Genomic DNA, 11,123 nt, shown 5'->3' with positions numbered 1-11,123 from the left:
GTCCGTTGCTTGCAACTTAATACTGAAAGGGGTGCGGACGCTAACCTGAAGGTGGATTATTAGTCATAGACGCAGTTGGATTACGGTCTATGTATTATGTTGTAATGCCCATATCAAATCTCATAGTAATCGTCTTGTCATGTATTGGTCGATATTCTATCAATTGCCCAGCTGTAATTTGTTCACCCAACATGCTATTTCTTTATGGAGAGACACCTCTACTAAACTATGGACCCCGGTCCTATTTCTTTTACTGATAAATTCAACTGCAATCATGTTCTGTTTACTTTCTGCAAACATCACCTTCCATTCGATACGTTTAATCCTTTGTGTTCAGCAAACCGGTGAGATTGACAATCTCATTGCAAGTTGGGGCAAAGTACTTTGGTTGTGTTGTGTGCAGGTTCCACGTTGTTGCTGATGCCGGTAGTGCGCCATGCCACTAATCAGCCAGTAACACCTTCAGAAGTCACACCTTTCTCCTAGCTACTGGTCGATTAAACCTTGGTTTCGTATTGAGGGAAAACTTGCTGCTGTGCTCATCACACCTTCCTCTTGGGGTTTCCCAACCGCTTCCACAACAACTGCCAACAAGATTGTCTGGCGCCATCACCGGAGCACCATCACCGGTCTTCTTTCAATTAGATTTTTAGTTCGTTTGTTGAATTTGTTGCGCTTCATGCATAGATAAGCTCTTCATACGATTCATCCGATGAAGAATGGGACATTCAAGAAGAAGAAGAGATGGCAATGCTATGGGCTATGCGCGAAAAGAAGAGGTCGAAGCATGGTGGTTCCGTTCTTGGTAGACATAAATTGTGGCGGGAGAGGATAGAAGGACACAAGAAGCTGATGAGTATCTATTTTACGGAGAATGCCACATTTCCAGAGAGCTATTTTCGTCATCGTTTTCGGATGAGCATCAACTTATTCAAGAGAATCGCAGAGGAGCTCAAGAAGTATGACAAGTTGTTTGAGCAATGGAGGAATGCTGCCGGAGAACTAGGGCATAATACGGAGCAAAAAGTCACCGCTGCTTTGCGTATGTTGGCATACGGGATACCAGCTGATCTAGTTGATGACCATTTGGCGATGGGTGAGAGCCAAGTTATCAAGTGTGTCAAGAGCTTTGCTGTTGCAATGGTGAAGGTGTTCGGCGAGGTTTATTTGTGAGCACCCAATGAAGCAGATACGGCAAGGCTTCTTGAGTTCAACAAGAATCGTGTATTTCTAGGTATGCTTGGTTCCATCGATTGTATGGATTGGAGTTGGAAGAATTGTTCTGCCGCATGGCATGGACAGTTCAAAGGCCACAAAAAGGATTCCACCATAATCCTTGAAGCCGTGGCGGACTATGAAACTTGGATTTGGCATGATTTTTTCGTATTGCCCGGTACATTGAACGACATCAACGTTGTCCAACGGCACCCTCAATGAGCAATATTGCTTTGGGTGATACTCCACCGGTTCAGTTTCAAGAAAATGGGCGCACATGCAACTTTGGGTACTTCCTAGCCGACGGAATCTACCCAAAGTGGCAAACATTTGTGAAGCCAATTGTCAAACCATCTGAAAGAAACAAGTTCAATTCCACAATGCACAAGCGGCAGCAAGGAAAGATGTTGAGAGAGCATTTGAGATTTTGCAAGCCCAATTTGCTATTGTCAAAGGAACAGCTAGATTTTAGGATCAAGAGGTCCTTTGGTACATCACGAATGCATGTATCATCATGCATAACATGATCCTCGAAGATGAGAATGGTCAAGACAATGATTGTTTGCACTATGAGTTGATGGACCGACCAGTTCGAGTGCATAGAAGAGAAGAGAGAGTTGCCAAGTTTATAGCTTCCTACAAAGATATTCAAAAGGACGAAACTCATCTTGACCTTCAAAGTGATCTGATCGAAGAGTGGTGGACATGGAATGGCCAACAATAATTATAACTCATTTGTAGTTGTTATATTTCATTTATTCACAATTTGTTGTATTAACAATAATTTTTATTTCATACTATTGTAATAAACTATTTGTATTTTATTTATTTGATTGTTTTTGATCTTCATAGCGCTTTCTAGTTGTTGTTTTCTGTTTATGCATGCGCCAGCGCGCTGCATTTTACAACACCTGGAAACGATGTGTTTTGCGCGCGCTAAACTTTGCAGTGCCTGGTGAAGCGATTCGCAAACGCGCGTGCTAAAATTGGAATAACGGTGTTGTATAATTGCTTTAGCTCACAGCGCTAGCGCGCTTCTGTTGGAGATGCTCTTATATATTCTAAAAAAACTATTTTTTCACAATCTAAGAACAAGGCATCAAAGATAACTAACTTGTAGTTAGATGGCTAGGAGGGCAGTGACATCCTCATCCAACCAGAGTTTAAGCCCCAGGTTTGACACTTTGGTATCTCATAAAAGCGGAATATTATTTGAGTGGGAGGCGATGTTTCCGTCGATAGCGAGGCTGTTGTGACGACTTTGTCAATCTCGAGACCCGTCGAATCAGTTTCTTGGACTCAGGCTCTACGTGCTCATATATAGGGGTAGGGTGTGCATGTGTGCGTCATAGAGGTGAACGTATGTACATATGTGTGAGCGTATACAATTGTACTATATTTCCAAAAAAGATGCATCGAATGCAGTAGAAGTCAAATAGGGGCTATGTCTCCTTCAAAGTATACAGAAGGGCTTAAATTCTCTAGTGTCACACAAAATTGAACTGTAGCTTATGTTCTTGCCAAATCTCACAAGATTTTGTTTGAGTGTCTTTCTTAATGTATATGGTCCTACCTCCGAGAGGGAGAATTGCAACTTCCTGCCCTTTTAGAATACACACATCCTAGTTGTGCATTTGATTGCCTCATCACATCGACGTGCTCCGCGGATAAAATTGGCTAAAGTGTAAATTTGGTAAAATTGGTCCCATTTCTCTTAAATGGTGTAATTCAGAAGATGTTTCGCTAAATTCGGTAATTGGTGTCACAAATGTACAAACAGAGGGTAAACTGTTTGGTTTACCTTTTTTATGTTTATTCTATCCGTCGATTCATTTTTAGTTTAGCTTTGTTTGAGAAGGTTGGCGGAATGGTAAAGGCGCATTTCATCTATGTGTCGTCCACTTTTCATGCCTATACCTTTCAAACTGTCTATTGGTAAATACGATGAAATTTTTGGCGTCCACCAATCACTATAGCCCAATGGTCACCTCTTTCCCCTTTTACCATTTTTGTATTATTTATTATTCCAGTGACATTCCCATCAAAATACATCTCTATCCCATCAATACACATCTCTCTATAATATTTTTTTATATACGAAATCTGTTTAAATATCTTGTTTAGAAGAGCATTGGCAGGGAATAATTGGTCATTGGTTAAATTGGTCATAAGGCAATTGGTGTCATTGGTTCTTTTTAGTTGGGTGAATTCATGTTTTACCTCCTATATTTGTACATTTGTGACACCAATTGCCTTATTTAACGAATATTACTGCATTTACGTAATGTTGGACCTAACTTCAACCCCATTTGAGTGGTAAGCATGTTGGTAGGTAGGACATTCAAGTCAAATCCATGTGGTGTGTTGAGTACACGTTTTTAACTCACATATATATTTTAAAAAGACATCATGCATAATTCAACATATGATCCCTCAGACACTCATATATCTAGGCCTAAAAAGGGCAAGAGAACAAGGACACTCGTGGTGCCATCTAGCTAGTGTCGGTGAACTGGCCACGATAAACACATCGCTAAAGGAATCAACAATCCTTCTTTAGGATGGCGATGCAAACTATGAACACGCCAAACAAAGCTTGGATGCTAATCATCAATGACGATGCCATGAGCGAGGATTGTGCCAAGCGTGCCAACGATGCGCACAATACACATACCTCCATCACTTCTTGGACTGGCGCGTCGTCGGTGGCCGTGTCATCTACTAAGCAGTAGGCGGTGATGAAGCCGTCAAGAGTGGGGAGCGTCGAGAGCTAGGTGACAACATCACAAAGATGCGTCTGGTTGACTTCATGCCTTCTTAAATATGTCTCCTAGTTGTACATCTAGACACCACAACACATTGATCTAGCTTGCGGACATAATTGGCTAAAATCTTAAAGAAGGTACGAACTGTTCTGAAGTTTTGCAATTAGTGTAATTTGAAAGAGGTTTTGTCTAAATTTAGTAATTTGTGGCACAAATATGCAAATATATCTGGAAAGATCAATACCAACCATGAACACGCCAAACATGGCTTGGATGCTAGTCATCAATGTACGACAGAGGACTTTGCCAAGCGTGCCAACTATGTACATACATATATAGCTCCATAATCTCTTGGACCGGCTCTCCACTGATGACCGCGCCATCCACACATGAGCAGTCGATAGTGATGGAGCCAACGATAATGAGGAGCGCCGAGCGATAGATGACGACAGGACGATGATGCGTCTTGTTGACTTCATGCCTATTTTAAATATGCTTCTTAGATGTATATCTTGGCACCATGCCACATAGACCGGCTTGCAGATAATATTGGCTAAAAGTTTAATTAAGGTAAAAAGAAAGCCAAACGTTTCATAACTGGTGTACTTTGGAAGAATTTTTCCTAAATTTGGTAATTGGTGTCACAAATATACAACAAGGTAAAATGCGTAATTTACGTTTTTTTTTCGGAAATGCACTTTTGATCTCAGGTGCATATGCTCTCTTTACAAAAAAAAAGAATTTCAATTTTTTTTAAAAAAATCAGAGAAAAATCAAGCGCGTATATCTCCACATTCTATGTCATCACTTATAGTTTCATATTAAAATAATAAATTTTGTAGCATGTGTAAAAAGACAAAACTTGACATTAAAATAAGGCTTTTTACTAGGCATTTGTTTCAAGCCATATAACAATTCACTTTTTTTCTGAAACGACTTCATGAACACGTGTGATGTTGAGAGGTACGCGCAACACTTTATTTTGATTTGTTAATATTTTTTAATTTGTTTAAAATGTATTTTAAATAAAGGGAGCTGCACCCAGGAGCAAAAGCACCATGTACACTTTTTGTCCTCTGTTTATAAAGTATTTGTTTAAGGTCAGATTTGTTTGAAATGTATTTGTTTAAGTTCAGATTAGTTTGAAAAGTTTTTGTTTAAAGTTCAGATTTCTTTGGAAAGGTCGGTGGAATGGTAAATGCAGCTTCATATGTGTACCACACTCTTCAAACTGCGTATCGATAAAATCAACGAAATTTATGGCGTCCATTTACTGTAGCCGAACGGTCATCTCTTTCCGGTTTTACCATTTTTTATTATGTATTGCTACAGTGACATTCATTTCTCCTTTTCCTAGTTCCTTCCCTCGTCCCGTGTGCTGCCTGTACTTACTCGTCAGTCCTCTCCCCAGAAACCTCACCCACATTGCAAATTTAAAGGCAAGAATCCTTCGGACCGGAGCGCAGGGACGAGCCACAGAGAATTCGAGCTCCACGATTCCACCGGTACAGAGGCGATGGCTATAGATTCGCAACTCAAGGCACGTCCGTGTCCTCCCCTTTCGTGTCATTTCTTTGATTTCTTAGTGATTCTTTTTCTTGCGAAGAGATTTCTTAGCGATTCATCTAGTTCGCGATGGGGTTACTTTTTTCTCAGCCTTCTCTTGCATCTCGAGGGTTGCTCTGGCTTTATTTCATCGTCTTGTGATAATTTTCCAAAAAAGAAGTGATTGCTGGATATTAAGAAAAAGTGTTCCTTGGAAAATAAATCCACATTGTTCTTTCCAATCATCCGGCTGGAGCTTTCCCTGTAGATCAATTGCCTGCGGCGTATCTCTAGATGGTTTTATTTTATTTTATTTTGATATCAAGAGGATCGATTTTTCACTGCATTTTGCATCGGACACTGAACTTGTTTCTCTGCTTTTCAGAGGAAGAGGGGGAGGCCGGCAGGAGCAAGTTCCCCGTCCGCCAAGAGAGGGAGGCCGGCAGGAGTAGGTTCGCCGTCCGCCAAGAGCAAGATGGAGCAGAAGATGGCACTGGTTCATCAAAGGCTCGCCTTACTTGACAGCGGGAGCGACAAGGATGCTGATGTTGCGCCAGCGGCGGCATCGGTGAGGCCCTTCAGCTTAAGCTCGACTCAGATTATTACCAGTCACTGCAGTAGTCTTTCAGGCGTTAGCTGTACTGTTGCGTTTCCGAAGCTTGATAACACTTATTATCCGGAACTGCCTCTGATACACTAAAATGGAGCCCACAAATCATCGGCTCGTATTTTTCTTCACCAGCATTGTAGCAACTAGTACCTCCAATCGACTGGTGAGTGGCTATTGCTGTACTTTGCCATTTTATTGGCTTTTATTGTGCGTCCGTGAAGCTTGGTCACACTTATGTGAATTGCCTCTGATAAGCTAAAATGCAGTATGGAATTATTTGCTTGTGTTTTTTGTTTTTTTTCATGTCACATTATCATGGTAGACGGTAGTGCAACCAATACTCATGACCTTGTGCATTATATGTTATCAGACTATCTCCTCCCTTTTTGGCATTTCTTATAAAACTCTGAATTTCACCATGGATATTTGATGATTGCAGGATGAGAAGCTTGCTATCGTTGTTGATAAACAACCTACTGTAATTAATTGTGATGATACAGATGATGAGGAGGAGCATGTTCCTTTAAAAGTATGTGAAACGTTTGCTGTTGCTCTATTCTACAAATCAGGGTGTAAATTTAATGCAGATATTTTAATAGTTGGTTTCCTCGTGACGCCAGGTTGTGCCGCCAGGGAGGGTGGACAGTGAGCAAAAGAAGCTTCCTGGTGTTCCTCAAGCAGACAATAACCAGAATACTTACATTGCCAAAGTAAGATACAGTCCCTAGTTCCATTCTTGTCATTGTCGATGTGATCTGTGCTATAATATATGTGGATTGCCACCATTTTTCCATCAATTTAAACTTTTGGTTCTACTGGTTGGTGCATGAAACTTAACATGGTATCAGAGCAGAGGTCTTGGGTTGAAATCTCGGCTTCCGCAATTTAGTATAATAATTGCTCTTCCCCTCTTTCTGTCCACCTATAACCCTTATTGAGTCATATGTGAGATTCTATTCACGTGAGAGGGGGTGTTACAATATATGTGGATTGCTACCTTGTTTCCATCAGTTTGGACTTTTGGTTCTACTTGTTGGTGCATGAAACTTAACAGTCTGAACATTTCACATCATTTGAAATTAGAGCTAGTAAACAGAACTTCCAATTCTTAAAGTAGCTCACAATACTTTAAAGATTTTGACACCCCAAATTTCACACCATTTTTCTAATCTCTCATTGAATAGAATGGGTTAAAGATTTTTGTTTGTTGGGTTTCAGAAGAAGAGAGGGAGGCCACCAGGTTCCAAGTCCTCCAAAGGCAACATGGAGCAGAAGTTGACATCGGTAAAGCCGAGGCTTGCCTTGATTGAGAGTGGTAGCAGTAACAACAGCAGCAAGAGCGACATGGATGATGATCCTGTGCTGATGGTGAGATCCATGAACAAGTTTCACATTGCCACATTGAAGAATCCTTCTTGTTCAAAGATTTAAAGAATCACATAGTTTTATGCTATTCATTTTCAAAAAATGGATGCCACAATTGGTTTAAGCAGATATGAATGTCACACTTCAGAAATCGGATAACTTGGTCAACAAAAATATTATGGGATGGGATTTCAGGACACAGTATTGAATGAGCTTGCTGTATAAATATCGTAGTCTGTATAACTGTTGTATTCTGAAGCTCCATTTCCTCAACTCCTGTTTGTCCAAAACTGAAACAATGGACTAACAATAAATAAACTGTGACTTGACAGGTATCTGATGTTAATGGCCAAAAGACATGTACAAGGTACTTTTACGTTTTCTTGTTTTTCCTGAGTAAACTGCGTTAATCTTGTCCACTCATGCAATTTAATCTTTGAAAAAGCTATAGTGTTCAGGGAAACTGTGGGTCTGCTATGGAGAGAGCTAAGGAGGTACAGGGGAAGTTATCAGCAGAACATCCTAGCTTTGTCAGGGAAATGCTACATTCACATGTTGTAAAGGGCTTTTGGCTGGTAAGTCTCTATAGATTAGCTATTTCCCTGAGTATTCAGATATCATCATTTCTTATGAATTTGTGGACTTGAATATAGAATGAGATGAAACACCGGCTAAACGAACATTGCCTTTAAATTAATATATGAGAAAATCATCAAATTACTAGGAAAATTATGTCTGCGGAAGTGGAAACTACACAATTTTACAGCAGGTTGGGATATGTAAAATTTAGTTTTAGGGAGATCACAGAACTTAGAAGTAGTCTCTTAAGCTTAGTATGTGTGTGACATTTCCTGAGTGTTCACAGGCAACCTGAAAAAATTAACCTTCTTCATTTTATATCCTCTGCATTTCATTTTTGTGTTCCTCCCACCCAGGGTCTACCGTCTGATTTCTGCAACAAGCATCTTCCAAAGGAGGACACTATTTTTGTGCTAGAAGATGAGGATGGGCATAACTGCGATATAAAGTATCTAGGTAACAAACAAGCACTCAGTGCTGGGTGGAGAGGTTTTGCTATTGATCATGGTATTAAGGTCGGAGATGTTGCTGTCTTTCAACTTGTGAGTTCAACAACATTTAAGGCAAGTGTTTCCCTATATAATTTCATTTGCTTGATCAGGCTTTTCACATTTATTGAGAGAGACTACATTCACTAATGTTTACAGGATACACCTTTCTTGAATTTTTTCTTTCATGCTCTGTCTGCCTTTATCCAATAAGATTTTCGTCTTGTTTTTGTACACATTCCATTCAGGTCTATATATTAAGAGCAAATAACTTCACAACACCTGACGGAGCACTTGGTCTCCTGTGTTTGGAAGCTTGCAAGGAAAAGAATATATTGAGTGAGTCAAAGTTTATGATGTTGATTTTGCACTTGTGGATTTATTGCACATGGAGTGAGTCAAACTCTGGATCTTCTGAATCTTGTGTTGTATTCCTCAATGCAGAGGAAGCAAGTTCCAATGATGCGAAATGTAAGGAGGATCTAAAGATTACCGGAGTCAGTAGCAAAGCAGCTCACAGTGATAGCAGTAATCTAGTGGGTGAAACCATAGATGGCATCAGTTTTTCCGATACATATATCGATTTCGGTGATGTGACAAGTTTCAGCGACTTCAGCATAATCATAGACAGTTTGGTCATCGACTGCAAGTTCTCTGATCACCTGCGCAAGACGTACTATGAGCTCTGCTGTTCGCAGAGGTCGTTCCTTCACAAGAATCTTCTCAAACAGATAAACCTCACACTCGCAGTAGGAGTGATCATGGAGACTATCAACATTGCCGAGGGTATCAGGGCCTGCAAGGCGCACGCTTCTTCCCATGAGGACTTTGTTGTCTGGAAGAAGACCTTGGAGTCCTTTGAGCTCCTGGGCATGAATGTCGCTTTCCTAATCAAACGTATCGACGATCTCCTCAGCCTCCCCGCTCCATCAAGAGACCTTGCGGAGCACGAAGAGTACATAGAGATGAAACTCGAGCGGGCACGCGCGGAGGAGAAAATGAAAGAGCTCGATTCCAAGATGTCGGCTGTGAAGGTTGCACTGAAGAAAATTGATGTGGAGATGGAGGAGATGGAATCGAGCGTGAAACAGAGGGCTGAGATGCTGCAGCAGTTGGCAACTGCGCCGTGGTAGCAAAGCACGCCGATTTGAGCTACTACGGGTAATATTTTTTTGGTATGATGGCCATTGAGTATGCAGATGTAGATGATGCACTGGATGGTATGAAATGTGGTCTAGCTTTGCAGATGGTTAGAACTGCATTGACATTGTGGCCACATTATTCAGTCAGAATTAAGCCAACCACCTTATATATACAACTTCAGACTTCAGAGTAGCTAGATATATGTCAAGTTGGTTACACTTCTTGCACAGTTGCACGGCAACCAGTATGTTGTTATCTTGTACACATCAAGTCGTGTAACGTAACCCCATCCCCCCTATGTAATTTTTTTTCCTTGGGATTGCACTGGAATCGGAAGGGAGGGATGCAGTTACTCTTTCAGAAATGTTGAGCGCGCTTCAATGTTCTCCCCATTTCGCTATTGTGCAGAACATCTCTAACTATTCCTCTTGAATCATCTGCAAGCTCTGCCACTCCTTTTCATCGTCACGTGCTCTGGTTCTTCAATTTTGGCCTCCAGCAGATCGTCATCTCTATCAATGACATCATCATAGTCATTGTCCACACTCCCATTCTCAAAGGAGAAAATTGCGTATACCCGCAAGTCTCGGGGCTGCCTTTCCGCAAACCACTGACTCAAGTTTTTTTTTGCGCAGACCAGCGACTCTAGTCCTAAAAGCACCTCCACCGGCGCTTCTCAAATAGTCGCCGGCAGGCACTGCTGTATGGGGGGCGACGGCAGTGCATCCTTTATTTAGGAAGACTGTTCCCACACCGGCGCCTCCCATACAGCGGCCCCAAAACTTTTGTTTTCTTTTCACAATATTTTGAAACAACATATCAATCATATTTTATTCATCTATATTTAATAATTCATACAATCACACAAATAGAATTAAATTATTCATGCAATCAAACAAATAGTACTTAAATTATTCATACAATCAATCAAACAAATAGTAGTACTTAAATTATTCATACAACCAAACAAATAGAATAAAATCATGCATTGTTGGCGGCTCCTCTCCTCGCCCACAAAAGTGCAGCTAGATCCGCCTTCAGTTGTGCATGGATATCTGTATCTCGAATTTCATTGTGCATATGAAGAAAAGCGGCAAATTCTTGGGGTACATGCTCTACCTTAGCGAGTGGCCCTTGATAATCAAATGGTTGATCATCCGCTCGCTCTCAATGATCATGTTGTGCATGATCACACATGCGTTCATCACCTCACACGTCTGAGACTCAGACCAAGTGAAAGCAGGGTACCTGACAATGGTGAAACGCTGCTGAAGCACCCCAAAAGCACGCTCAACATCCTTGGGTGCTGCTTCCTGGCATGTTGCAAAATAAGCTTCCATCTCGTTTGCCGGAGAGAGAATCGTCTTCACAAATGTAGCATACGTCGGATAGATACCATCAGCTAGATAGTAC

At 41.0% G+C, this 11,123-nt stretch overlaps 1 protein-coding gene across 1 annotated transcript; it reads left to right on the top strand.

Annotated features, from left to right (window-relative positions):
• Positions 1–744: 744 nt before the first annotated feature.
• LOC124663882 (B3 domain-containing protein Os01g0234100-like) lies at positions 745–9,870 on the top strand. The gene is made up of 10 exons (XM_047201529.1): positions 745–1,161; positions 5,911–6,093; positions 6,575–6,664; positions 6,756–6,845; positions 7,354–7,503; positions 7,833–7,867; positions 7,946–8,075; positions 8,436–8,642; positions 8,816–8,906; positions 9,012–9,870. Exons 1-10 carry the CDS (start codon positions 745–747, stop codon positions 9,698–9,700), a joined length of 2,082 nt encoding a protein of 693 aa, XP_047057485.1. The 3' UTR covers positions 9,701–9,870.
• The last annotated feature ends 1,253 nt before the right edge of the window (positions 9,871–11,123 follow it).

The sequence above is a fragment of the Lolium rigidum genome, chromosome 6 (assembly GCF_022539505.1).
Source record: "Lolium rigidum isolate FL_2022 chromosome 6, APGP_CSIRO_Lrig_0.1, whole genome shotgun sequence".
Classification (NCBI taxonomy): Eukaryota; Viridiplantae; Streptophyta; class Magnoliopsida; order Poales; family Poaceae; genus Lolium; species Lolium rigidum.
This window is presented reverse-complemented; position numbering and strand designations above follow the sequence as displayed.

Excerpts from the sequence above, each read along its gene's own strand:
- LOC124663882 (XM_047201529.1), top strand. The coding sequence starts at position 745 with ATGGCAATGCTATGGGCTATGCGCGAAAAGAAGAGGTCGAAGCATGGT. Across the intron at positions 6,094-6,574 it reads TTGCGCCAGCGGCGGCATCG|GATGAGAAGCTTGCTATCGT; the intron begins GTGAGGCCCTTC and ends TGATGATTGCAG. Across the intron at positions 7,868-7,945 it reads GGCCAAAAGACATGTACAAG|CTATAGTGTTCAGGGAAACT; the intron begins GTACTTTTACGT and ends TCTTTGAAAAAG.